Below are 27,048 nucleotides of genomic sequence, written 5' to 3'. Positions count from 1 at the left end.
GGATTTCTTCTCCTTCACGCCCTTATTGCAGTATCTAGCTCCGATGAGCTTATTATTACGTATGGAGGAATTAAACTCTCCCCTCCCTCACAAGCTCCATTCCACTTCGCCGGAGCTTTGGTAGTTATATTAACACCGTCTTTGAAGCTAAAGCTTTCCGGCCACGCGCCACTACCAACTACACCAATGACTTTTTCATATGGACAATAAAGGTTGACCTCTTCATTGACGTTGCCTTATCATGGAGTGGTAACAAAAACAACGCAAGAATAACTAGTATGGAAAACAAACAAGCACTAAGAAAATTCATTATAATTTCTTTAACAACAAAAACTTTCTTGCTAATTAGATAATATTGGGGTCCATGATCTATATATAAATGGTATTCTTAGAAGTTACTTGGGAAATAGAACGACCTTTTGCGAAATGCTTATCCCATAACTATCTCACAAATTACCATTATGAGATAATTGTGGAATATTAAAAATATAGATTTAAGCGTTACTCAAACCTTTTTATAAGAAGGCTAAAGACTAATTGTCATTTTTGCCTATATAAAGGTTTAATATAAATATAAAATCAACAATTTATTATGTTTTTACCCGTTGTAATTTGGTTTTGATGATTCTTAATACTCATAATTAATGAAATATTAATATTTCAAGTTGCCACGACGCATTCTGATGGGCAATAGCTTCTCTCTAGCGCTCTAAAGGGTAAGAACGCTTCAAAGATGAGTGACTTTTTGAAGTAAATGGAGAGAAACAACAAGAGAGCACATGACCTCCCGACCAGCCGTAGAACTCTAGTACAGAAATGTTGGCTATGCCTTAAAAGTAAGAGACTGTGGGTATATTTAGTAGACAGAATGGCTATTTCATAAAAAATAAAAAATAATAATAATATCATTTATTAAAAATGAAATAAGGTAAAATGAAATAGTCTTGAATAACCATTTTCATGGCCCATGAGGAATGGCTATTCCTTAACTTAGAGGAATAGCTATGTTAGAGTATATTTATACTTTAACACCAAAACTGTTTTATTCCACATTTTTCCATTCTTAATAAATTAAGGCATTCATTTTTTTTTTTTTCCAATGAAATAGTCATGAAACCACACCAACAACTGGCTCAACCATGCTTTTCCGATCACTTGCCCTTCAAGTGAATATGGGAGCTATCTAGGTATATAGAATCTAGTGGTGCGTCTCCAATAAGTAGCTTAATCGGCTGGAGACCACGCTTTATATGAAACCACACCAACAATTGGCTCAACCCTGCTTTTCTGATCACTTGCCCTTCAAGTGAATATGGGAGCTGTCTAGGCATATAGAATCTAGTGGTGCGTCCCTAGTTCGAATCCCCATCCTTGCCCTTATAAAGCGGAGGTCTCTAGTTCGAATCCCCCTCCCCCTCTTGTGTGGACATGTCAAAAAAAAAAAAAAACTAGTGGTACTAGAACGTTTCAAAGTAACTTCTCTTACATCCAAGTGGATGGGGGAGATAAACCGTTTGGAATTCTTTATTAAGAGTATATATATATATTAATGTGTGACTCAACACTCACAACAATCTCTTCCTCACTTGTGAGTCTTTTTACATTTTCAAGAGTGTTACTCGTACAAGAGTTATGTCAAAGGGCCACAAAATGCAACTTCAAATCAAGCCAGATATGTCCATACACTCATCCCAAGAAGCTAAACATGACTCTGATACCACTTGTTCGAGAAATAAACGGTTTGAGAATTTTACTAAGAGTACATTAATATACATATTTGAACATCACACTATCTCAAAAGCCTAAGCTAATGGGCTTGAGTCCACTTAGGTATATTAAATACTACTTTTCTTTACATTTTCTCAATGTAAGACTCTTAAGTGTCTTGATCGCACTTCCAACCGAATCTATGTTTCCAGACATGTGGTATTTGATGAAGTGCTATTTCCTACTCAGGGTAGAGCAGCCACTACTATTCTTGCAAGGGGTGATTCTCTCCAATCTGGTATGGATCTTGATCCATCTCACTTTCTTTCTATTCATGCTTCACCACCTAAACTAGAAAGTGTTGAAAATATTTCATCTCAGTTATCTGCCAATGACCAAACTGCTCATACTACTGTCATTCCATCCATAACCTTACCCACCAATAAACCATTTCCATCAGCACCTCCTAATGACAGCAGCACACCTCAGAATTCATCCCCTTAGAATTCAACCCCAAACTTTCGGTCACCTGCCCTACCTTCTGAATCTGTTTCTCAAAATGATAAACCCCCTTTTACCTTCATCATCTCAGCCTGACCCCATGTCCCCTCTTCTGATGCTTCTTTGTTTCAAATTATATCTCTCATATCTGAACCTTCATCTCCACACATGGTTACCAGATCAATGACAGGAATTTCTAAACTTAAACCCTTTCTAGATTAGAAACTATACCACTCTCTTAAATCCACCAAACACCCTCTCAAGGCAATGACTAGTTCTATTCTCCCTCTAATCCCAACTACCTTTGCGAAGGCTGCTCCCATTCCTCATTGGTTTGCTACTATGGAAAGTGAAATCCAAGCTCTTCTTGATAATGGCACTTGGACTCTATGCCCTAAACCATCAAACCGCAACATCATCAAGAATAAATGGGTGTACATGGTGAAACAGCACGCAGATGTATCAATAGAGAGGTACAAAGCTAGACTTGTAGCTAAATGCTTTCAACAAAGGGATGAAATAGACTATAAGGAGACCTTCAGTCCAGTCATTAAACCAGCCACGATACGCATACTTCTTTCTCTAGCATTGCATTACAACTGGCCACTCAAACAACTTGATGTATCAAATGCATTCTGAGGAAGTATATATGGAACAACCTACTGATTTTGTGGACAGCAAGCTCATGTATACAAGCTCAAAAAGGCTTTCTATGGTCTAAAACAAGTGCCTAGGGCTTGATTTCATAGACTTTCACAGGCTCTCCTTTACCTGGGATTCATTGGCTCTTTAGTAGACACATCCCTCTTCATACTTCATCGAGATCCAGTCCATCTATTTAAACTAATATATGTAGATGACATTATAATCACTGGTATTGACTCCACTTTCATTGCATCTGTAGCGCCCCAGATTTTAAAAGTCTTATTTTAGACATATTTATTTGTTGATGATTAGGTAATGACATTTATTCTTGAGGAATTTATTAGATCATATGATATTGATTTGAGATTATATCTGATTATTTTATTGGGTGATTTAAGAGATATGATAATTGATGACCAATTAATAGAATTTGGAGTATGATTATAGTAGTTGGTGATTGATTAAATGAGGACAATAGACAGATTATTTTAAAATGCGAATTAACCTGCAATACTTGTTCATAATCACCTTATCTTTCTCTTTTATTTTATTATTACTTTTATTATTTTTCCCCACATCTTTGTCGACCAACCCACCTAATTCCTATTTTTTTCTTCACATTTACCAATTTTCTTCACAGTAGCCCTACACTTACTCATTCTCCTTCTTTGAATTATTGATTAATGCTTTGTTTTTTAGTTCTCTCTCTTTGACTGACAGCCCCATCCGCATTTCTTCTTCTTCTCCTTTCTTTGTTTCTTTGCTTATTTATTCTCCTCCCTTTAGTTGAATCAGAGCAAAACTGAGAAAGGGAGAGAGAGCCTGTAAGAAGGAGAGCTAAGAGAGATGGAGGCAGAACATGCGAGATTGAGAGGGAGTTTTTGGAGACAGTGAGAGAAATATAGAAATAGAGACAGTGAGAGATATTGAAAGAAAGAGAAACTGTGTGAAGCAGAATGGGTTTCAACAAGTAATTACCTATGATGATCCATTCATGTAATCCACTGTAAGTATTATTACTTACTAAGAATGATATTGATATTCAATAATACAGATCTTTGTAATTTTATTAAATGTCTGGCCTTTTGATATAATTGCTTCAACAATGATTTATATTATTGTGAATCAATTGACTCATTACTTTACAGTTTTTGTAGTGCTTGCATGACTGGAAAGTCAAGGTAATTATACAATTGTGATTAGAGCTTCATATTTGAGATGTACAGAAATTCTAAGTTGGTGAAGTTTGTCTAGAGTTTATACAGTAAGATAGATTTGTATAAATGCCTTATTTGACATAATTGTAAGTATTTTGTATAAAGAAAAGTATTTTAAGAGTATTGTTTTGTATTGATAAATTTCATATTTTCCGTTGTGTAAGATTATTTCAGCGTAACACTCGATTTATTTACAAGATAAAAGAAGAGAAATATCGAGATGTTACAACATCAGTTATTTCTAGTTTGCAGCAGGAATTCAAACTCAAGGATCTAGGCTGCTTGTCCTACTTCCTTGGCATCCATGTTTTCAGAGACAAGACTAGACTACATCTCAATCCAAGCAAATACATAGTTGATCTCCTTACACGGGTCAACATGATTGGAGCTAAGCCGAATTCAGCTCCATGAGAAAGAGAGTGGTATAGTTTCTAATCTAGAAAGGGTTTAAGTTTAGAAATTCCTGTCATTGATCTGGTAACCATGTGTGGAGATGAAGGTTCAGATATGAGAGATATAATTTGAAACAAAGAAGCATCAGAAGAGGGGACATGGGGTCAGGCTGAGATGATGAAGGTAAAAGGGGGTTTATCATTTTGAGAAACAGATTCAGAAGGTAGGGCTCAATGAGAAAGTAGCAGAGATTATTCCGCCCAAAAGCAAGTTTTTCCTTGCTTTCTTTCAGAAACCTGTCACGCACGAGCAGAATCAGGATTTTTTTTTTTTTTTTAGGAGTCTGGACCTATATAAATAAATATAGCTTATCAATATGTGTATATGCACACGTTTATACAATTTTTAAATTTAATCTCATATTAAGTCATAAGTCATGGTTATATACAAAAATTACATATCTATAAGGTCATCTTAAAAGAATTTATTTTTTTTTTATTAGAATGAAAAAGTTTCTTAATTTGCTATAAACATGAACCAAAAAAAAAAAAAATCCAAGTTTAAAATTAAAAGGCGAAACTTCACAAAACATTTTTGAACTTCCATGCTTTTTGAAAATAGCTCCGAAGTTTAAAAACTATTAATTAAGGGTATCGAACCTTCAATTTCTTTCAATTAATCTCATTCCATTATAATTTTCTGTTTAATCTTGTCAAAATAACCCTTTTTTTTTTATTAAAAGAAATAAAATAAAAAATTGCAAACATTCACATGCTTATATTTTTTTTTTTATAAAAAAAATTTTGCAATATTTTTGCAACATCTTTGCATATATAAACAAAGAGGGATATTTTGAAAATTTTAACAAAATTTAACGAAAAATCCTAACAAATTGGGGTAATTGAACCAAATTAAAAACTCAATACCCTTAATTGAGAGTTTTTAAACTTTAGGAGATAGTGTCAAAACGAGTGGTAGTTCACCGGGGGTTTGTGAAGTTTTCCCAAATTATATATATATTCCCAAAAATTGCAACATTTTTTTTTTTAAAAAAAAAAACCTCTTCAGACAGACATCAACCGTTCCAATCCAACTTCGAACTGCACCAATCATTCCAATCAAACTTCAACCGTTTTCCGCCGATCGTTCAAATCTAATTTTGAACATTCTCACAAACATAAAATTCTTAAAAAAGTCTAATTGCTCACACTTTACAAACTGAAAACCCACCTTAAATTATAATTAGAGCGTACTTAACCATAATTAATGTTCAAGGTTTTACAAGAACGTATAAGAAAGAGAAATTTAAGAGAAAAATGATTGAAATTCGTATTCAAACTATTTATAATCGCCCTTAGCCTTTTGCCTTTCCCGGTCTAATGGTCCCCTTTTAAAATAGTTTTAAAAAACTTTTGATTCCCGTTCATACGAACTTGGAACATATTTAAATTCTAACTTGAGGGAAATTTTACACTATGTGTATCTCTAGAGTTAACACTTAGAAGTAAAATTGAGTTTACTTGTGCCACGCAATGTGATGTTGTAGTTGGGCATTGCAGTAGCTTGAGTTGGGGATCCTACTCAATTATCAAGGATAAGTAAGTATTATGCTTGTTACACATAAACCCATCACTTGAACCCACGGGTCAAAGGCCCAACGTCCCGAGAAAGCCCGATACATCCGAATGGGATTTATGAGTGTGACCCAGCATAAAACAACAGATTCGACATCGTTTCTTGCGCTCTCGATCAACCTGTGTTAACCCGAAGACCGACTGCTCTACCACAACGAATCTCCTACACTTAACATCCAGATGCATCCATCACAGTCAGGATACAACTCGGCTACATGGGCAAGTCACAAACACTGACTTAAGTATCGGAGGAGGAACCGCCGGCCATCACCCGGCGCATCCTCTTAATGTGTGCTCTGGTTTTTGTAGGTTTGAAAGGAAGTGCGAAGAAGAAATGAGTGGTTTGGACTTCCCTTGAGTCCACCGTATCGAAAACTTTAACAACAATACTTATTGATAAAAAGAATAGATTTTAAGTTGATTTAAAAGTATGATATATTTGTAAAGATTGAACCGAATATTTTATTACGACGTATGATTTATGTGTACTTTTGTTAGTTTGGCATGCATTTAGAAATGTTCTTTGAATTGTGTTCAAGTAATAATGTTTAATGCTGCATAGTTATGAAAGAAAAGTAAAACAAATTGTAATGGCGGTATCATGAACATTTGCATGAATGAGAAACTATGAACAAGAAGTAAATGATAAAAATGGGTAAGCAAGAAAAGGAAAGGTTGATTACAATGGAGAAAGTCCTTGGTTGAAGAAAGAAAACTGCTTGGATATCACGAATTGTGGTGGGGCAATGGCTTGGGTTGCACAAAGTGGTAGATCGTTGGTTGCCAGGGAAGACGACCGATTTTTGAGCTCTGATATCAAATTGACACAGTATAGATATCAAAACACAAATAATAGTAGCAGATTTCACAAACTCATCACTCATGTACACAGGAATGATGGAGTCTCACCATGGTTGTAAAGTAGTCTCAACTCAAACATTTGTACTAACTTTTTGATATTTGTCATTGACTAACTGATAAAAGGATTACATATTTACATGGTTTTTATAGACAAACTACTAATTCTAAATTGACGTTGATAAGGGAAATAACAGTTACCTTTGGTAAATGTTTTGTAGTGAGTTTTTTTTTTTTTTTTTTTTTTTTAAGTAGTAATAAGAAGTAATTGATGTGATATAAATATGTTGACTTTTATGAGAGAAAAAAAAAAATTGGAAAAGTGAAAATAAGGGTCGGTGGAGATGAAAGTTGCTTGCCAAATGATACCAATACAACTAGAACCATAGTTGGCATCAACTACAAAGCAATAAGATAAAATTCAACTGAACTTTGAAAAGTAGACTTCTAGGATTCTAACTAGACTCTTAGCAGGGGAAAAGGATCCTCTTTATTTCACTTGAATTGGAGAAATGTAGAACATCTATTTAGTGCATTTTGGAGGGCAATATTGTTCATTTATTTTTTGGGCAAAATATTTTGGACAAGTATACCCTCATAATTGCACTAAATGGATGCTCTCCATTTCAAGTGAAATGGAGAGGATCCATTTCTCTTACCAGGACTCATCCAACAAGTGTTGTCGGCCACCTCTTTATTTTAGATGAAATTGATAATATTCATGAATTAAAGTTTGTGCGTTTAAATAATGTTATCATGTCTTTTAAAAAATTTAAATAATGTGACATCATGATTCATATACACAATTAGATGCATAAATTTTAAATATTGACCATAAAATAAATATTATATGATATCAGTATTGGGTGGTCTTAGACATATCTCAACCCCAAAAGCTAGCTCAAGAGGTGAGGTTTTTCCTTACACTTATAATGTAACACCCCAGCTCCAAGTGGTATGATATTGTCCGCTTTGGGCCAAGCCCGCACGGCTTTATTATTGGGTTTACCCCCAAAAGGCCTCATACCATTTAGAGAGAGTATATTTCATATAAACGCATCATCTTTTCCATGCCCAAGTAATGTGGGACGTCACAATCACCCCCTCTTAAGACCCAGCGTCCTCGCTGGCGACCCTCATGAGCTTGTGCACGCTCCCCCCATCTCAGGCTGGGTTATGGCTTTTATACTATATCTAACACTCATGCTCAAAGTGGTATGATATTGTCCGCTTTTGGCCAAGCCCGCACAGTTTTATTATTGGGTTTACCCCCAAAAGGTCTCATACCATTTAGAGAGAGTATATTCCATATAAACACATCATCTTTTCCATGCCCAAGCAATGTGGGACGTCACAATCACCCCCTCTTAAGACCCAGCGTCCTCGCTGGCGACCCTCATTGTAACGCCCCAAGTTCTAGAGGTAGAGCGATTGAGAGCAATTGTAACGTATTCATACTTAAACAAAATAAAAATAATCCTAATATAAGATCATAACGTCACCAGAGTACTAAAATTTTTCGTTTATAAAATCACAAACACATAATGTGTTAGTATTCAATAATCTCATAAACAATAAAATTACACCGTCTATGCTTAGCCCAAGCCGTCTAGTCTATAGAATGGAGTCCCAAACACTTCTACTGCTACTGCTCCTACTAGTCCATAAAGCAGCGATAAGATCTTTAACAACTAAGAGGCCCACTGGTACCCATGTCTTCAATTATTACGATATACATATAGAGCAATCTGAAAAAGATGTATAGGGAGAAGGGGTGAGTTCGACAACTCAGTAAGTAGCTACAAAACCAAGATGCTATAAAATATGCAATGTAGATGTTATGCTATAATATCAATTATGCACAATTAATAAAATAAATGACAATTAATTAGGTGACTTATGAGATGTACAAGCACTTCCTTTTTCTTTCTTTCAAAACTGTTGTTTTACCCTTTTGACCCGACGCCACAATTTTTACCGTGAGCAGCACACGTTGGCTTGTCCCGAAGGACCTATATGCTCATCCTGTCGTCACAGGGGAGAGCTACCAGGTTGGGAACTTCCCTAGGTGAAGGCCACCTGGCCGGTAGCACACACCTTCTCGTAACCGTCCTTCGGTGTGCTTGCCCTGCTACCCTATGCGGTACCGATCGTCACTATAATCGTGTCTCGGGTTAAACATTTAAAACCATGAATGCACATATAACATTTCATATGATATGTAAGCTCATCTGTAACTGTATGCTATGCCATGAATGTACATATAACATTTCATATAATCTGTAAACTCATTTGTGCCATGAACTTTGAGAGCTCTTTTCATTCATAATTGCAGTCATGCATAAATCATGAGATAGGGTAACTGTATCACGTAAAATTCTTAAATAAATAAAACTTGTCATAAAAAAACGAAAGGAAGTGCAATTGAAAATCATGTAAGTGAATCCTTTATAAAATCTCAAACATTTTATTTCAAGGATTTATAATAAAATTTGTTGGGGGGTTTTGGTACGTGTTGTGTCCCCTTACCTGGCATTGCATGCCCTTATTTTGAATCCGCATCCAACTCACAATTCCTTGGAGAGTTCTCAAATTTTTTATTTCTTCATCCTCTTCTCTTTTTTTTTCTTCTCTCTTCTCTCTTTTCTTTCTTTTCTTCTTTTTTCCCTTCTCTCTTTCTTTTCTCCTCTCTTTCCTTTCTTTTCCTTCTTCCGGATCTCACGCTCACTTGAACTGTGAGCAATTGAGAGGATTTGCTCTCCTTAAATACCCACTGTATGTGGGACATTTTCCCTTGAAAGCTTGCCACATGTTTGTTCCACATGCATCGAATTCCTTCTAAACCACAAGACAAGTGTCCACCAAGTGTCCCACATACATTCAATTTCCTCTAACCACAAGACAAGTGTCCAGGAATGTATTAAGAAGATGACACCTTAGAACCCCAGGTGTTCACCGAGAAGGCAAGGGCAACATGCTATATAACACTTGTACCTTTAGGTGTCAACCAAGCAACTTCTCATGCAAAGCCACGTGTAATTTTGACCTTGGTAACTTGTCAAGCTTTAAAATCCTCATGCATTTACATTAAAAGTGATCATAAAAATCTACAATTAATCCTTAATGAACCTAAACCTTTTGACTAACGGATCCGGCTTAGGTGCGGTAGTTCAAAACTACCGCACCATGCTGTAGCCAAAAACGACCCAGTTTAGGGTCGTTTTGGACAATAAAAAAAAAATATTTTAAAGTAATAATATAAAATTAATTAAATATTAAAAATTTAATAATTAAAAAACTAAAACTATTAAAAAAATAAAAGAAACTCATCGTCTCCATCTTCTTGTTGTTCCTCTTCTTCTTCTCCAGCTAGTTCATTTCATTTCTTTTCTCCTTTGCTTTCTTTGAGAGGGAGAGAGAGAGAGTTGACGAGAGAGAGACCCAAAGATGGAGAGCACGAGAGGGAGAGAAGGCGAGATTTTTAGAGAAACAGAGGGTAGAGAGAGAGACGGAGCTGTGAGAGAAATTGCAAAAAAATTTTGATTTTTGATTGCTGTTCTTGGCTGGATTTGGGTTTCTGATTAGTGGGTTTTTCTGTACATTTTTGTTTATGTAGCGCAGAGCGTAACAAAGCCGGCTCTCTCCCCCTTTGGCCAATATGGGGTGGCCGAAACCACCCCCTTGGGGTGGTCCGGCCACCCCCAAAACCCAATTTCCTCTCAGAGAAAGCAAAGGAGAAAAGAAAAGAAATGAACGAGCCGGAGAAGAAGAAGAGGAGCAACAAGAAGATGGAGATGATGAGTTTTTTTTTTTATTTTTTATTAGTTTTAGTTTTTTAATTATTAATTTTTTAATATTTAATTAATTTTATATTATTACTTTAAAAATATATTTTTTTTATTGCTCAAAACGACCCCAAACTGGGGTCGTTTTGGGCTACAGCATGGTGCGGTAGTTTTGAACTACCGCACCTAAGCCGGGTCCTTGACTAACACATACCAAAAAATCGTGGCTTACAGACATCATTAACCCATCCAATTAATTTTCCAAATCGCAGGTACTTCAACTACTCCGCAGCTTGACCTATTAAACTTAGGAAAATCATAACTTTTTCAATTTAACTCCAAATGACATGAAATTTGGCTCGAAATTTTCCTCATTAAAAGATCCAAAACATATCAAAAAATCATAGCAACCCCTAACATTTTGGTACCTCAAAAGTCCCTCGAAATCCTGTGCCTCTGTTTGACTGAAATTCCTGTTTTGACACTTGAATTTTCTAAAAATCATAACTCCTTCTACAAGTGTCCAAAAATCATGAAACCACTTTTAAAATCTTCATTCCTCATCATTATATATGGTATTAAAACAGTTTTATTTAAGGTCACTCAAAGAATTTTCGGCGTCGAAAACAATGTGACTTTTCTTTCAATAACCCACTAAAATTATAACTATCAATTTCCATCATCTTTCACATTAAGTCTATTTACCTAACTCCATATAAATCTTAATAAAATTGCAAATCCTCCTTATCCTTGATAATAAGATCACATTTATTCTAAGTATAAATTTCGGGGTATTACACTCATGAGCTTGTGCACGCTCCCCCCATCTCAGGCTAGGTTATGACTTTTATACCTTATGTAACACTCATGCTCCAAGTGGTATGATATTGTCCGCTTTTGGCCAAGCCCGCACAGTTTTATTATTGGGTTTACCCCCAAAAGGTCTCATACCATTTAGAGAGAGTATATTCCATATAAACACATCATCTTTTTCATGCCCAGGCAATGTGGGATGTCACATATAAACTGACTACCAGTCCCTTCCACAACCGATGCGGGATAACCCCAACAATCTTCCCCTCACACATCAGGCCCTGGGTCAGAGCAGCGACAACCCGTTTCTCCCGTAGACTGTTGGGCCGAGACTTGTTGGTAAACCTGGGCTTTGATACCAATGTTGAAAAAATGATGATGCAAAAATAATAGCGGAATCAATATAGAGAAAATGACGCAAGGATTTACGAGTGGTTCAGTGTTGGATACCTACATCCACCACTTGAAATACCCTTAAGGGCTACAGTGTACTCATTAACTTGATTTGTCTACAATACAAAGTTCTCTATTTATAGGGTACTGCATAAATACAAGTAAATCAAATCTCCTTGATTTGATTACCGTCTCAATATTTGATTACAATCAACCCATAAATAGAAAATATTTCAATGTCCACCTAATTATATACAGAAAATATTATATTTTCCTATATTCTAACATAAATAAAAAGTATCTTTCCCTAAAGTTAAAATGTTTTCCTCACCGAGCCTTTAGGAAATTGAAGCATGACTTCTCATTTTGGTGATGCAATTGAGATAGAGAGGGTATCCTTTATGGATCAGGATCCCCTTGTGGATTTTAAAATATAGGGTATCCTTTGTGGATCAGGATCCCCTTGTAGATTTTAAAATTACATAATTTAAGTCGCTTTTAGGCATCAAACAACTTGAAAAATGATACCTATTAAAATGATAATATCTTATCAAGTTAGCCAAAAAGAATTTCACTCCTGAAAGGTTTTTTATTCACTTTTACATGAATGCTTATTCTTTATAAAACTAAAAGATAATTTTTTTGCGTAAAGCTTTTTTACAACATAGATACCAAGAACTCGATGAAAATATACTAAATTATCAACTGTATCGTACCACGTTTTTAATAGGTAACATTCAAATGTTACAATATAAAAGATGGCTTAAATTTCGTGATTTAAGAACTTATAATTTGTTTAAAATTGTAATGGATCATCATCCATGGCTTGTAGCATTTTTTTTTTTCTTTTAAAAATAAGAGTTTTGGTTAATTTTTATTTCTATTGTCATTGACACGAATAACCATACTTCACAAATATACCCCCCCAAAAAAAATGGTAATTTTAAGTCGTTTCGAAACTCGCTCACCTAAAAACCCATCTCACTTCCTCTCTCACTCGCCGTTTCACTCTCGTCTCTCTCAGACCAGGCCATGGATTTGCTGTCGGTCTCATCCTCTTCTTCATCTACCTCCCTATTATGCCCTCGCATCCTCTCCCGCTCCAAACCCTCCCACCATTTCTCCTCGTTCAATCCCCCAAAACCCTCCGCCCCCAGAGCCTTCATTCCCAGCTCCCTCCGCACTGCCGCTCCCAAATCCCTAGCCCTTGGCCCGGCCTTCGAAACCCAGCAGCGAGAACAGCCCCATGTCACTTTCGAACCCTTGGGAGGGTCTCCGCAGGGCCCCGGGACCGCCATGAGAGGCGGCGAGGGCGATGCCATGGGGCTTTTGCTCAGGGAGAGGATCGTGTTCTTGGGGAGCCAGATAGATGACTTCGTGGCCGATACTATTATCAGTCAGTTGTTGCTCTTGGACGCTCAGGACCACACTAAGGACATACGTCTTTTTATCAATTCCCCTGGCGGGGCTTTGAGGTAAAAAATATATTTTCTTCTGTCATTTTTTCTGTTTGATTACCGAGAAAATAGAGTTGTTTGCCTAGTTAGAATAGATAAAGAGGTTGGTGGGTGAATTAACAGAGGCTTTCTATGAGCTAAAGATTTTTTTTTTTTCTTTTCTAGTTGATTGTAGTGATTGAAGTTTGACTGTTTAAATTGGCCCTTGATCGATCTTAACTATGTCTTTGCTTAGTAGCTACTACTAGTTAACTACCAACTGATTTTGAAACAACACGTTGTCGTTTTTTGCAAAATTTATTGATTTATAGTCGAAATAATTTTGCTGAGATCTCTCTCATGATAGGTGAGTATTGAATTTAACACCCACCTTGACCCAACGCACCCGCCTGACTCCTGTAGCCACCTTAGCAAAGGCTCAAGGGCATGTAGAGGCATCAATTCAAACATCCCTGGCACGGGAGTTGGATTTTTGGCTTCTTATTTTCATAGAAAGCATCAAGTTGATTGGGATGCATTAACTTGGGTGATGAAATTGTCTATAACTCTGTCGTTGTCTACAGTACACAGAAATTTCTTCAGCAAGGTTTAGATTTGGGAAAATTTCATTAACTCTGCCACGAAGTAGAAAGAAGCAATAGAGAGACCAGAGAAAGAAACAAGAAAAAGAAAAAGAGGAGCTTCAACCTTTCCTTCAGATCCTTCAGCTCTTTATCAATTAAACTACCTATCTCACATCCAGATTTAACTTTACCTCCTTCTCAATGCATTTTGTTTTGAGTAGAAATAGATTTATCAACCTCATCCCTCATCCCCAATGGAAACAGAAAATTAAACACCATAGAATTTATATGCAAAACCTCTTTATTTTTTGGTACATAGTGTTTGTTTTATTTTGAGAAAATTTTGAACATATTGGAGACATCTTTTCTCAATGATATCAAATGAACTTGAAATTAGATTGAAAAGTAAGAGCAATTCGGTGTAGATGTTCTCTAATTTTAGCTAGTCTTTTCTTCTCTTTTTCGGTCTCGCTTCTTTCTCTCTCTGTGTTAATTTTTAAATGCTAGTATTCTCTCATGAAATAAAGAGTCATGTAATTGATAGTTCTCACTCTGTTTCTTGTTAATTTATCATGTGTATGAATAATATACGTTCTATTTTTGGAATAATAGGTGATATGATATCTTGGTGTTTTTCATATAGTGTCAGGTATTAATAAGTGAAGGCACTACTTTTTTTATTTTCCTTTAGTTCACACACATTCACTAGAGGACCACACTTCATGCTATGATGTTGCATGAACTTAGAATCTAGAGCCTGTATGTGCTGAGTTTTGGATTTGAACATTTTAAAAGTTATATCTAACTGTTATTAGAGTGTTTGACAGGCATCAATTGCCATCATGACTTTTTGACATAGTTAGCAAAATATGAATTGGGTCTGGGAATTGCATCCCCAGTATAAATTGGTCATTTTTTTCCCTGGTAACTTTCTGAAGGTAACTGATTATAGTGAGTGTGCAAGCTGTGATTTAAAACTCGGTGTCTAGAACTGCTCAAGCATCATTATTACGTATTTATATAACTGCATACTTGTGTATGTAATTGCATGTATTCTTGAATACCAATGAGCTCTAGCTCAAAATGCAGACAAGAAGGAAATGTTTATATTTTAATTTGGTTTATTTCATTTAAGGAGTCAGTCTTATTTATTTGGTTTTAGAATTTCTAGATAAGGATTGTACTTGTGGCCATGGATCTTATAAGGGTTTCGTTTGTGGGTTTTAATAACTTGGGCTTATCAGTCAAAACCAATGGAGTCTAACTTCTCTAGGGTTACATATAGTTTTCTATAAATATTGACGTAACATTTTCCTGGATTTATATAACATTGCTTGTGTGAAGCATGCTTTTGTTGTAGTTTACTTAGACTTTTCTGGTGGTTCTATTTAATGGAATGTAAGCTTTATTAGAGCAGCTCAAGATTGGGAGGTGGATGTTTTGCCTTCATTCTTCATGTTGTTGTATTCCTATAGAATGAGATGTGGAGAAAAGAAAAGAAAAAAAGCTTTGGCGGGCCCTTCTCACAAAGGGATGTTCGATGTTAGCTCCTTTTATAGGGTCATTGCATGTAATGATTGCATTCATTTCTTTGGAAGAGTATTTGGTAGTCCAAGGTTCTTTTGAGACGTTTTTTTTTGCTTGGTAAGTGGCTTTAGGAAAGATTCATACCATGGACAATCTTAGTAAGCGGTATATCATTGTGGTCGATAGGTAGTGCATGTGCAAGAGGAATGGGGTGTCCGTATATGATCTTCTTCTTCATTGTGAGGTTGTTTGTGCCTTATGGAATGCTTTCTTTAGTTGCTTTGGGCTGTCTTGGATTATGCCTAGTCAGGGGTGGTTGATTCGTTTGCTTACTAGTGCACGGGTGGTTGTTCTCAGAGTGTTGCCGTGTGGAAAATGGTGCCCTCTTGCCTTTTGTGGTGCATTTGGAGAGAAAGAATGATTGAAATTTCAAGGACCGAGAGAGAATGTTGGAGGAGCTCAAGTCCCTCGTCCCTCTCTCTCTCTCTCTCTCTCTCTCTATATTGCTGCGTTTTTAGCTCCTTCGGTGATTAGTTTTAATGATTTTTTTTTTCCTTTCCCTCCTAGATAGACTTTTCTCTTGTATACTTCCTGTGTACTTGGGTTGTTTGTGTTTTTAATAATATTTGATTATTTAAAATTAAAAAAAAAAAAAAGATTTTTAGCTATATGCTGTTAAGTTTGTGTGATGCAATCCAATACATAAGTGTGATGTGAAGGAAAACCATATTTGATTCCTTGGGTATATTTTTTATTTCCAGCACCTTGAAACTGTGCAACCTGACATTGATTTCTCACCCTTAGAACCCTAAGATTAATAGGATAAAAACCGTGGCACATCCCCCTTTCATTAGCTTCTAAACCTACAAAATCCAAGCTGCTACAGTTCCCGATTTACTGTTGATAGCCCAGAACACCCAAGCAAAAACTTGAGTTCTCTTTCTTGTTTCACTCCAAACTGTATGTGCTGCCTTACCCTGTTTGAAACCCAAAATCCCCTAATATTTTCCTGCCTTTTCCACCACAAATCCTAGTCCTAGATATAGCTTTCCTTCCAAACAAACCTCTTTGTTTCGTTTGGTAACTCTTTTCTGAAATGTGTATTTTTGTGTTTGAATAGAGAAAAGTGATTTTAAAATCGTTAGCCAACATGGCCATAGTTTCCTTAATGGAATTTCCACATTTAGTGCCATCTCGTATGTTATATTATTAGCTTTCTTAGTATATTATTTGGTTTCTTAGTTACCCTACTTCACTCTTCTTTCTGTATCAGTGCTACGATGGCCATCTATGATGTTCTACAGCTTGTGAGGGCTGATGTTTCCACAGTTGCACTTGGCATATCAGCATCAACGGCTTCCATAATCCTTGGTGGTGGGACTAAAGGCAAGCGTCTGGCAATGCCCAATACACGGATCATGATTCATCAACCTCTTGGAGGTGCTAGTGGCCAAGCACTAGATGTGGAAATTCAAGCCCGAGAAGTCATGCATAATAAGAATAATGTCACAAGAATTATTTCAGGATCCACTGGTCGCTCATTTGAACAAGTCCAGAAAGATATTGATAGGGATCGTTACATGTCCCCTATAGAAGCAGTTGAATATGGAATAATTGATGGAGTTATTGATAGAGATAGCATTATTCCTCTAGCTCCTGTGCCAGAAAGGGTGAAAGCAAGTCTGAATTATGAGGAAATGAGTAAAGATCCAAGGAAATTCTTGACACCTGATGTTCCAGATGATGAGATATACTAGCTTTGGGTGTATGCTACAGGTATAATATTCTTACTGCTATTCCTTTACGTGCTATTTGTCTAGAACTTTAAACTGAGGTAACCTACAATTAAGAGAGATTCTGCAATTGTAGTGACGAAGTCCTGTTAAATTTAAACTTTTTGGAGTTATTTTCTTTAGCTTTTTGACTATTTAAGAAAGTTTTAGAAAGAATTTAGGGTTGTTTTGGTTGCATGTCATGTTTGGCAACTTCCAGCCCCCCTTTTTTGGGCCTTCTAACGGTAAACTGGGCAAAGGCAATATGTTAGACAGACTTAATATTTACATGGATTGTATGGAACTGTAAATTGTTTTGACAACAGTTTTTTTTTTTTGATTAATTTGATTACCGAAAAAGCAGGATATACAACAAAATCCAAAACACACAGTAAAGGGCATCCAAGCCTTGATACTTACTAAATCTAACTCCACAAAACCAAGACAATATCTGTGTACCGAAAACAATAAATACGTGATGCCAGTTTAAAACAAACCCTCACTACCCCGGAATAAGACCTCCATTTCACTTGAAATGGAGAGGAATCATCTCATGGTCTTTTGTTGCACTTAATGGTGTATATGTTGCCACGTAATTTAAAATTTTTAAACAGTGCGGCAACATCTTCACCATGTAGCCATATATACACCATTAAATTTGTAAAATATAATCTGAATTTTTATTTTATAAGTAATTGGGATATCATTAAAAGTGTAAGGCACCCCCATACAGAAAGTATATATATGAGAAAACACCTAATTAGAAGAAGAAAATAAAGCAAGGGAATCATGGTAACTAGTCACCAAAGGATAACAAAAGCTGTTGTCCAAAGATACGAAGTATAGAAAAATAATGACTTAAGCTTCTCCAAAGTTCTCTCATAGTTTTCAAAACTTTTATAATTCCTTTCCCTCCATAGGTACGAGGCATAAAGGCATCATCTTCCACACACTAGGATTCTGAACGCTCCCAGTAGTCTACCAACACACATATAAGTTGATTACTTGTATAGGCATAACCCAAGACAACCCAAATCGACTGAAGAAGACATCCCTTAAGGCACCGGGCACCTCACAAGGAGAAGAAGATGGTCCACAGACTCGCTGTTTTACACATGCAATGCCTATCAACCGTAATAACATGTCGTTTCCTCAGATTATTCAACGTAAGGATATTTTTGAGGGCCGCCGACAGAGCAAAAAAAACCGCCCTTTACCAAACACTCTTCCAAGAGAAACATAAGCCATCATTGTGAACCAAGATACTATAGAAGGATCTAATAAGGAACAAACCTCTTTTTGAAGGGACTCACCAAAGCTTATCTTCACCTTCCCATCTCACTCTAGTTGAATACAACACCCTAAAGAAAGAGGCAAAGTTATCCACCTCCCAATCATGAGCCGCACTAGCAAAGCTTAGATTCCACTAAGTGAAGCCACTCGAGAACTCTGAGTATGCCACAATAGAATCATCTTTCGCACAGGCAATGCCAAATAAATCATGCTAGAAACTAATTTTGGTGTAATTTCCCACCTCAAAGCTGGTATGGCTTGAGAACTTTTCCCAACCCCTTTTAATATACTTCCATAAGCCCACCCATACGTCCTAGAACACCACCGTGCCTATGAACAACCAAATTAGCATCTACCACCATTCTCTACCAAGCCACTCTCTTGTCATAGCCATTTACTTAAAAGAGCTCAATTGAACATCAGCAAGTTCTGAACCCCCAACCCTCCTCCTTCGAAGATTAGAGAACAAACCTTGGACTAGCTTACCAGGTAATATTTGAACTCTTCGCTTAGCCCACCCCATGGAAAATCACATTGAAGCTTCTCAATACAGTTTGCAACACCTACGGGAAGAGGAAAGGGGGACATGAAATGCGTAGGTAAATTGGAAAGTCTACTCTTTATAAGGGTAATCCTACCACACTTAGACAAATACATCATTTTCCAACTAGCTAGGCGACGCTCTATCTTTTCAATAACTTTGTTCCAAGTGGACTTGGCCTTATAGGAGGCCCCCAATAGAAGACCAAAATAATTCAAAGGCAAAGAGGAAACCCCAGAGCCCATAATATCTACAAATCCATCCACGTCAACATCACCCATGGGAACCAATACTGACTTAGCCAAATTAACCGTCAAGCCCGAGACAACTTCAAAGCATAAGATGAGAGATGTCCATCTTTGTCCCCACCGAGAAACTAGATAACAGTCCCCCACTCCGCACTCACTGCAACATAAATCATCCTACCAAGCCCCTCCATCATAATGATGAACAAGAAAGGGGACAAAGGGTCCCATTGTCTCAAGTCACGGGAGTTACTAAAAAGACAGGTGGGAGTGCCATTCACCAAGATTGAGAATCGCATTGTAGAAATACAATGAGCTATCCAACAGTACCACTTACCCCCAAATTCACACCTCTTCAGTATGTACATAAAATCCCAATTAACATGATCATAGGCTTTTTCTATGTCTAGCTTGTAGAGTACACTTGGCTCGCTAAATCTTTTCTACTATCAAGCCATTCGTTGGCAATAAGAACAAGTATCTTGCAACTTAGAGATAATCTTTTTCAACACTGTCTTTAGCCTGTTTGCCAAAATCTTATCAATAATTTTATAAATCCCACTCACAAGGCTAATCGGGCGAAAGTCATTAGGATCAATAGACCCTGTAATCTTCAGAATGAGGGTAATGAATGTAGCATTAAGGCCCCTTAAACTAACCACTAGCATGGAAGTCACGAAAGAAAGACCTTCATAATGTCTACTTTTAACACATCCCAGTAAGGTTGGAAAAACACTATAGAGAAACCATCAGGGCCCGGTGCATTTAACTGAATCATGAAATGGTTCTTCATTTCAAGTGAAATAGAGAGGATCCTGAACCACACAAGCTGATGGAATAGATGATACACCTAATGACTAGGAAACTTGACTCAAAGCACATTGTATAGTTTAAGTGAAGCCAATACAATAAATTACTCTAGCAGCAAAACCTAGAGTACACAGCTATGTTGCACGAATAGGTCGGACAGAAGTGTACCACCAAAGGGCTTCAATGATAATGCAAGATGTCCAGGATCACTTGTACAATCAACTCTAAATGGGCCTTGATGGGTCAAAGAGTTGACTTTATGATTTGAATTTGAAATTTTTCTGACTTTCAATGTCAGGAAAAAAAATTGGCCAGTGATCTAGTTTTATGGAAGTAATAGATTATACTGCTCAGAGTTGAATCCATGATCTCAAAGTCAGGAAAAATTTGGTCAGTGATCCAGTTTCATGGAGGTAGGTGGAGATTTTAAAGCTAAAACTAAAAGCATAGTGTTATTTCCAAATTGCACTCCATGAAGATGATCCACCTTTCTAAAGAGAGCAAGCTGGGGCAAAACCTCTGGCGGTGATTGCACTTTTGTTGTGTAGGTTAGAAACTATACTATGCTAGTTCACTCTAGAAGACCTAGTCTGACTTTAGTTAGTAGTAGTATAGATTAGTTAGATTCCTATAATAGAAGAAGAGCCTAAAAAATTCTTTTTATGAATATACTGCTTTTCCTACACATTCATCCCCACACTCTAATGGGGAATATCTACTAATAATTTGGATTTATATATATTTAAAAAAAAAAAAAAAAAATCGATAATCAGCCAAGTAGCTGCTAAGAAAGCAATAGTTTGCTTTTCGGCTGGAATCGAAGCAGCAGATAGATCAGTAGATAAGATAAGTTGCAGTGAATAAATTATTGGCTGCTGATCCAAACCCCTCTTAGTTATCATCTCAGTTATCATCTGATCGTCTTTAAGATCGGAGAGGGGCAAGGGGAAAGGGTGGGTGGCTCCTTGTGTGCTTTAGGAGGTGCCCAATTCCGGAAGGAAAGTTACACATACAGGGTCGCCCACTTACTTTAGTCATTTGTCCAATTGAACAATGAAAACTAGACATAGGGAAACAGAGAGTTTCCTTGCCTGTGCTCAGTTGTTGTTGATGAACCATGGCATGTGTTTTTATGAAATTGATTTGAGGCATTCGTCTTTCTGAACTTTTATTTTCCATGACATGAAAGATCTTAGATGTACATTGCTCAACAGAACCCTTGGTTGATACCTATTAGCTTATTATCATCATGTAGAAGTTGCTATGATGACGATGAGTGAAACTCCAAATCAATGACTTTGTTTTTGCCCCCTAAAAATTTTCTTGAATCAGGCATGGATCAAGGTTTGGAGTTGGCAGATTGTTGATTTGTTGTATTTATTGCTTATTGCTGTGGATTTTGGGGAATGTTTTCAGCTCTTCCTTGGCCCTTTGCGCAACTGTGCTGGACCACAGAGAGCAATAGCATACAGTAGTTATGGTTGAGCTGTACCTTTGTTTCCTTTCCATCAACTAATTGTTAAAGAAATTCTCTTGATTTTCATTTTTCTCTCCCAGCTCTCTCACACACACCTCTGTTGCCAGCTGCTGAGCTAAAATGGAGTCTAGCATTTACAGTTTATGGCATTAAGTCTATTTGTAAGCAAAGATGGCATTGTCAATACAGTGCAATGATTTTAAGGTGTTTGAACAAAAGAATTGCATGGTAAATTACCGACTTTTATGTGAAATAATTTATACTTAATTTTCTTTTTTTAATTTTTGCCCTTTGAAGGCTCTCAAAGGATTACAGAATAAGATAAGTCTCCGCCATCCCTTAAATTCCCCCAAATATTACAAGATGATATATTCTTATAATCAAATGTATATATGAGATGAAATGATGCTGAAGCAATAAATGAATCTAATTTAATTATCCATTATAATTAATCATATGTATATTGAAAAAAAAAAAGAAAAAAAAAAAGGTCTGATCGAGAAGGTCTAAGGTTCCTTAACTTTTTTTTAACAGTTCCTCTTCTAACCAAACAAAACTTAATGTTTGTATATAATGAAGAAAGATGGTAGAATATAAAACAATAAAATAATTGAAGTGCACAATTTTTAATGGCTTGAAATGTATATGAACCACTCGTAGTGGTTGCACTTCTGAATATCTTAGAACATTAATTACTTAAAAATATGTTAAAACTTTTTCTCATAAGTTCACTTTCTTTTCATATCTCATACACGCATGTGTAAAGTTTTCATTAAAAAATAAATAAATAAATAACTTTCTTTTGATTTAATTGAATAGAATACAATAATTTGATAGTTTGCAGAATTCAAAATATCTGCAAAGGAAATTCTTTTCATTTAATCAAATCATGTACATTGCAAAATGTAATTACTAGTAGCTAGATCTTCTCTCATTGCTCCTCTCTTTAGGCGGCCATCAATGGGGTAATCTTCAAACTGTTTTCCCGGAGAATAGGGTTTGCAAAAATGACTCTTAAATCTGATACAAACCCACGTATGATTTATCACATTCAATAGGAATTCAATTCTTATTCAACTAAGATGTATAAAACCCAATAACAAAATGATCACTCAATAATATTCGAGCGTATCATTCTAATTTGCATGTTAAACCCGTTTTAGCAAATTAAAACCCACAATCAATGTAAGCCAAACAAAAGAACACACACATGCTGCTATATTATTTGAACAGGACATCAGGCACCCAAATATTGATCACATTCAAAGTGCAGTCCATTTTGTGGTCTGTTTTTGTCTTATAAATCACAATATTTTGTTTTTGTTTTTTGTTTTTTTTTTCTTTTCAAAATCATTGGAAAACTGTTTGACAAAGAAAGCTTCGTATAATGGCGATGTGATTTGTCTTTCACTTGTTGGTGACGACGAAAGAGCGGCAGAGTTCTGACTTTTGGGCCCTCGGAGTAGAAACAAGTTTGACCCAACAACAAAAACAAAAGGACGAATATAAAATACCTCAAACTCCATAGATTCTGTCATTGCGTAGTTGGATTTATGGGATTATCTGATGAACTAGTTGTGCTTGTGGGGTTTGATTCAAAGCCAGACAGAAAAAGGTGCCTTGTTCCGGCATTGGATGCACATGAACGTCCATCCTTTCTATTATTTTCTTGCGTTGATAAGGTTTACCGGATTAACCGTAATTAACCGCTATTCACTAATAACTATCTGTATAATCGCATTTGCGCAGAATGCGATTAGCAAAAATTAATAATTACATATGCAGGTTAGCGGATGCGTTTATTCTTATATATAACCGAAGAGTGCTCAAAATGCCAATTACTTGATAGGTGGCTAGTGGTGCGGTTTTGCCTTCAATAATCACGCGAATAGCTGTCAGTAATTGCATGTTTAGGCGGGCGAATGCAATTCCTAAAAGTGATAACCTCATAATGCAGTTGCAAATGTGATTATGGGCAATAAACGCATTTACATGTACAGCTCCTGAAAGACAAATATTAAAGACACGGGTAACTCGTCGGAATATATCGGCGGGAAACACTCTGATGCTCAAGTTATTAAGACAATTTTTGTGAAAAATAGGAAGTTAAAGGAGAGAAAATGTGTATTCATTTTCCTCATATGGCCTGAATTACCATGCGTGTCTCATTAACGGCCATAAGGGGTATAGTTAGAAGATTTTAAGATTATTTTCTTTTAATTACCTGATTATCTTCCATGTAAATGTTAAATTGAGTGGAATTCACCTGTAATTTATATTCCTCACACCCTACTTTCTTATTTTTGTTTATTCCTTAAACCATTCCACCATATATATATGTATTCAACTTATTCAAAAGGTTATATTCCCTTCTTCTTCTTCTTCTTCTTCTTTCAGCATCAGCAAGATCTTTGATTCTATTGAATTAATTGCTCCTGGAGCTTCTGTGGGAGGGCATTGGCATGCATGTTGCATAATATGCACTAGAATCTATAGATTGTGAGACAAAATATGGGTCCTTTTTTCTTTCTTTTGTTTTTTTCTAAGCAGGGAAGCAAATCATGTGCCATATGACTCAAATTGGAGATGTCACATTTGATATGGGTACTGTTGATTAGGTCAGCATTTGTCCCAACTTTAAAGTAAAACCATGCCGGCTTCTTAAAAGCATATCATTAATCATTTATAATACAAAATAATCAAATTTTGAAGACAGATTTATGAATGAATATCTCTTATTATTCCTTGGAATTATGCCATTTCATGGTTTGACTCTTAAATTATTCTCAACTGTATATTGTGGGCACTTACTGATGTTTGTAATTGTCAATGTGTGGATACCAATTTTATATATTGGCATCACTTCTTTATATGTTTTTTTTTTTTTTTTTTTTTTTTTTTCTAATAAACTTCTTTATATGTTTGGCATTGAGGTCCAATGTCCCGCCAATATTTAGTATTTTGTAAAATCGTAGCTTGGTCTTTAAAGTCGTAATTAAGTTTTTAAAATCTACGTGTTTTTTAAAATGCACCCATTTTTATCCTGCGATTTGAAAACGCTAATTTTTCTACGTTTTTAAGTAGCAATTTTTTAAAAACACACTTCCAAACTATACATTTTATGCAATTTAGTATAGAATCGAACTTTTGGTCTGTAGAATCCCAGTGCCAAATGCACTCCTATATATTTTAGAATTAAATGGAATGTTCTGCTCTATCTTTTGTTGTTTGAAGATAATCTCTCTATTATATGTATAATGAGCCAATTCCACTTATATGTAGGGTGAAAGTACATGCTTTCTCGGTGTCTACAAAATGAATCAGCCGGTTATGGAAACAATTTTTTTTTTTTTTCAAAATCCTACATTAATTTTCTATCATTAGGGTTCCAACCGCTAGAAACCCCAACACCCCCCAACACACCCCCCCCCCCCCCCCCCCCCCCCCCCCCCCCCCCCCCCCCACACACACACACACACACACACACACACACACACACATATAGATATGAAATGAATCTGGTCATCCTTTTTTATGGCTGATGTTTTGTTAGAGACGGATTGTGAGTGAAGGAAGCATATTCGATGTCAATTAAATTATTGTGTGATTACCTAATTGCTTAGGTCTAATGTTGTATTCTTTATGTTCATTGTTGAGCCACTAAAAAACTAATTGTTGGCAAATATATCAAAGTGGAGCAACCATGACCAAAGCAATACTTCATTTTTTTTTTTCTAATTAAAAAAAGAGAAAGTAGGAGTGAGCGATCAGAATGTTTATTTTATCTGAGCATAATTATGGTGGCACCCTCATAGGAAACACACAATGAATGCCTAAACGGTAGGAACCCTTAAGTTCGATTAAGCCATAGCCTGATCCATTTCTATTAGGACACCAGTGAAATTCAAGACAGTTAATATTAATCAAGTTTAAAATTCTCATTGCAAAGTCGAACCCTGTCCTAGTAATTGCTCAACCTGATGAAATTTTTTTTTAAGATCATTGAACCGCTGCCACTTATGGTCACAAAAACAATACTTCATTTAGCTGCAAATGTTGTTTTAATTTTAATGCAGTTTTTTTTTTTTTTTTTTGGGCCTTTAAGACGTAGTGGCAGATTAGGTTCATTCTATTGTCACACTATGACGATTAAAGGCACGGCCCTGTTATATTTCTATGTGTTATGTTTATGCTTTATCAAAACGTTCATATAAAAGTAACGCTTAAATCAATTATATAATTTTAGGAGTTTTATTTTTTATTTTTTAAAATTAAAATGGCAAGCGAAAGGAGACCAACTATAGCTATTTTAGTTGGGTGTGACCATAACAGCACCTACTTCATGGGAACCAAACAAGAGGAGGCTTAGATGGTGAGAATTGCAGGCTGTTCTGATCAAGTCCAACTGAGTCATAACTTGATCCATGTCTATAAGGATATCATTGGAACTTAAGGTGGCTAATACTAATAGGATTGGGAATTCTCATTTCGAGAGTCAAACTCTCACATTAGTACATGTCCAATCACTTTGAGGGTTTCTTTGAGGCCAATTAACCACCACCACGGATGGTCTACACATTAGACTTAGATTACAAATATTAATTTAGATACTGATTTTTACTTTCGCGTCATCAAGTTATAACAGTCTACTAAATAAGGTTGAAGTTACGAGTAGTTATTGCCCTTTTCACGCAAGGGAAAACCAATCGATTGCAATGTAGAGCTGTAATGAAGTTGAATATAAAAATATTCAAATTTAACTTGTTTAATTTTATTTTATTTTGTCAAGCATGACTCAAGCTTGGGTCATGACCAAGTTAAAGTATATTTTGAAGCTTAGTTTATGAATTCTTTAAACAAATTCAAGCTTATTCAATGGCTACTTGATTAATTTATTCTTCCCTTATATAAAATAGGAAAAAATGTAAAATTAGTCTACATGACTTATCTGATTTGCAATTAACTCTCTATGATATTAAAATGAATTCAAATGTCTCTGAAGTATATAAAAATAAATAAATAATTTACTCTTTATAATCAAATTCAGTTAATTGACTTAACATATTTCGATAGTGTAATTCGTCAGAGCCAATAAAATTGTGTCATGTATCCTATTTAAATCAGTGTCAGTAACAGTATCTATTAAGCTAGTGCACAAAACTTGACTATGAAAAGTAAATTGTCTTTTGTTTTGGCATACCTAAAGAACGTTTGAATGCATTTTGATACTACAAAGAGTTAATTACAATTCAAACAAAAATGAAAAACTTCTCCCCATGCCTCAAAGTAGTTTCATACTTTCATCCGCGAAGGCATATATAAACACACACGTCACATACACATAGATATGCATGTAAAGATTCGTTATCACAATTATTCAAGCATTACATTATGAACTAGATTCTTTCTCATCGCTG

General features: G+C 35.9%; 1 protein-coding gene across 2 annotated transcripts; it reads left to right on the top strand.

Moving 5' to 3' along the window:
* Positions 1-12,893: 12,893 nt before the first annotated feature.
* On the top strand, positions 12,894-21,912 carry CLPP4 (CLP protease P4). 2 transcript variants are annotated; one of them, XM_059585619.2, is made up of 3 exons: positions 12,894-13,421; positions 16,767-17,269; positions 21,712-21,912. In XM_059585619.2, the coding sequence occupies exons 1-2, from the start codon at positions 12,979-12,981 to the stop codon at positions 17,248-17,250; spliced, it is 927 nt and encodes a 308-aa protein (XP_059441602.2). In that variant the 5' UTR covers positions 12,894-12,978; the 3' UTR covers positions 17,251-17,269; positions 21,712-21,912. The 2 variants fall into 2 exon arrangements, with proteins under 2 accessions (XP_059441602.2, XP_059441603.2); XM_059585620.2 differs by having other exon boundaries at positions 21,487-21,912.
* Positions 21,913-27,048: the final 5,136 nt, after the last annotated feature.

Source organism: Corylus avellana, chromosome 3, assembly GCF_965113065.1.
Source record: "Corylus avellana chromosome 3, dhCorAvel1.hap1.2, whole genome shotgun sequence".
In the NCBI taxonomy this organism is placed as follows: domain Eukaryota; kingdom Viridiplantae; phylum Streptophyta; class Magnoliopsida; order Fagales; family Betulaceae; genus Corylus; species Corylus avellana.
This window is presented reverse-complemented; position numbering and strand designations above follow the sequence as displayed.

What these genes read in the sequence shown, in the direction of transcription:
- CLPP4 (XM_059585619.2), top strand. Translation starts at nt 12,979, where the DNA reads ATGGATTTGCTGTCGGTCTCATCCTCTTCTTCATCTACCTCCCTATTA. An exon ending in TCCCCTGGCGGGGCTTTGAG is followed by an intron (nt 13,422 to 16,766) that starts GTAAAAAATATA and finishes TTTCTGTATCAG; the next exon opens with TGCTACGATGGCCATCTATG.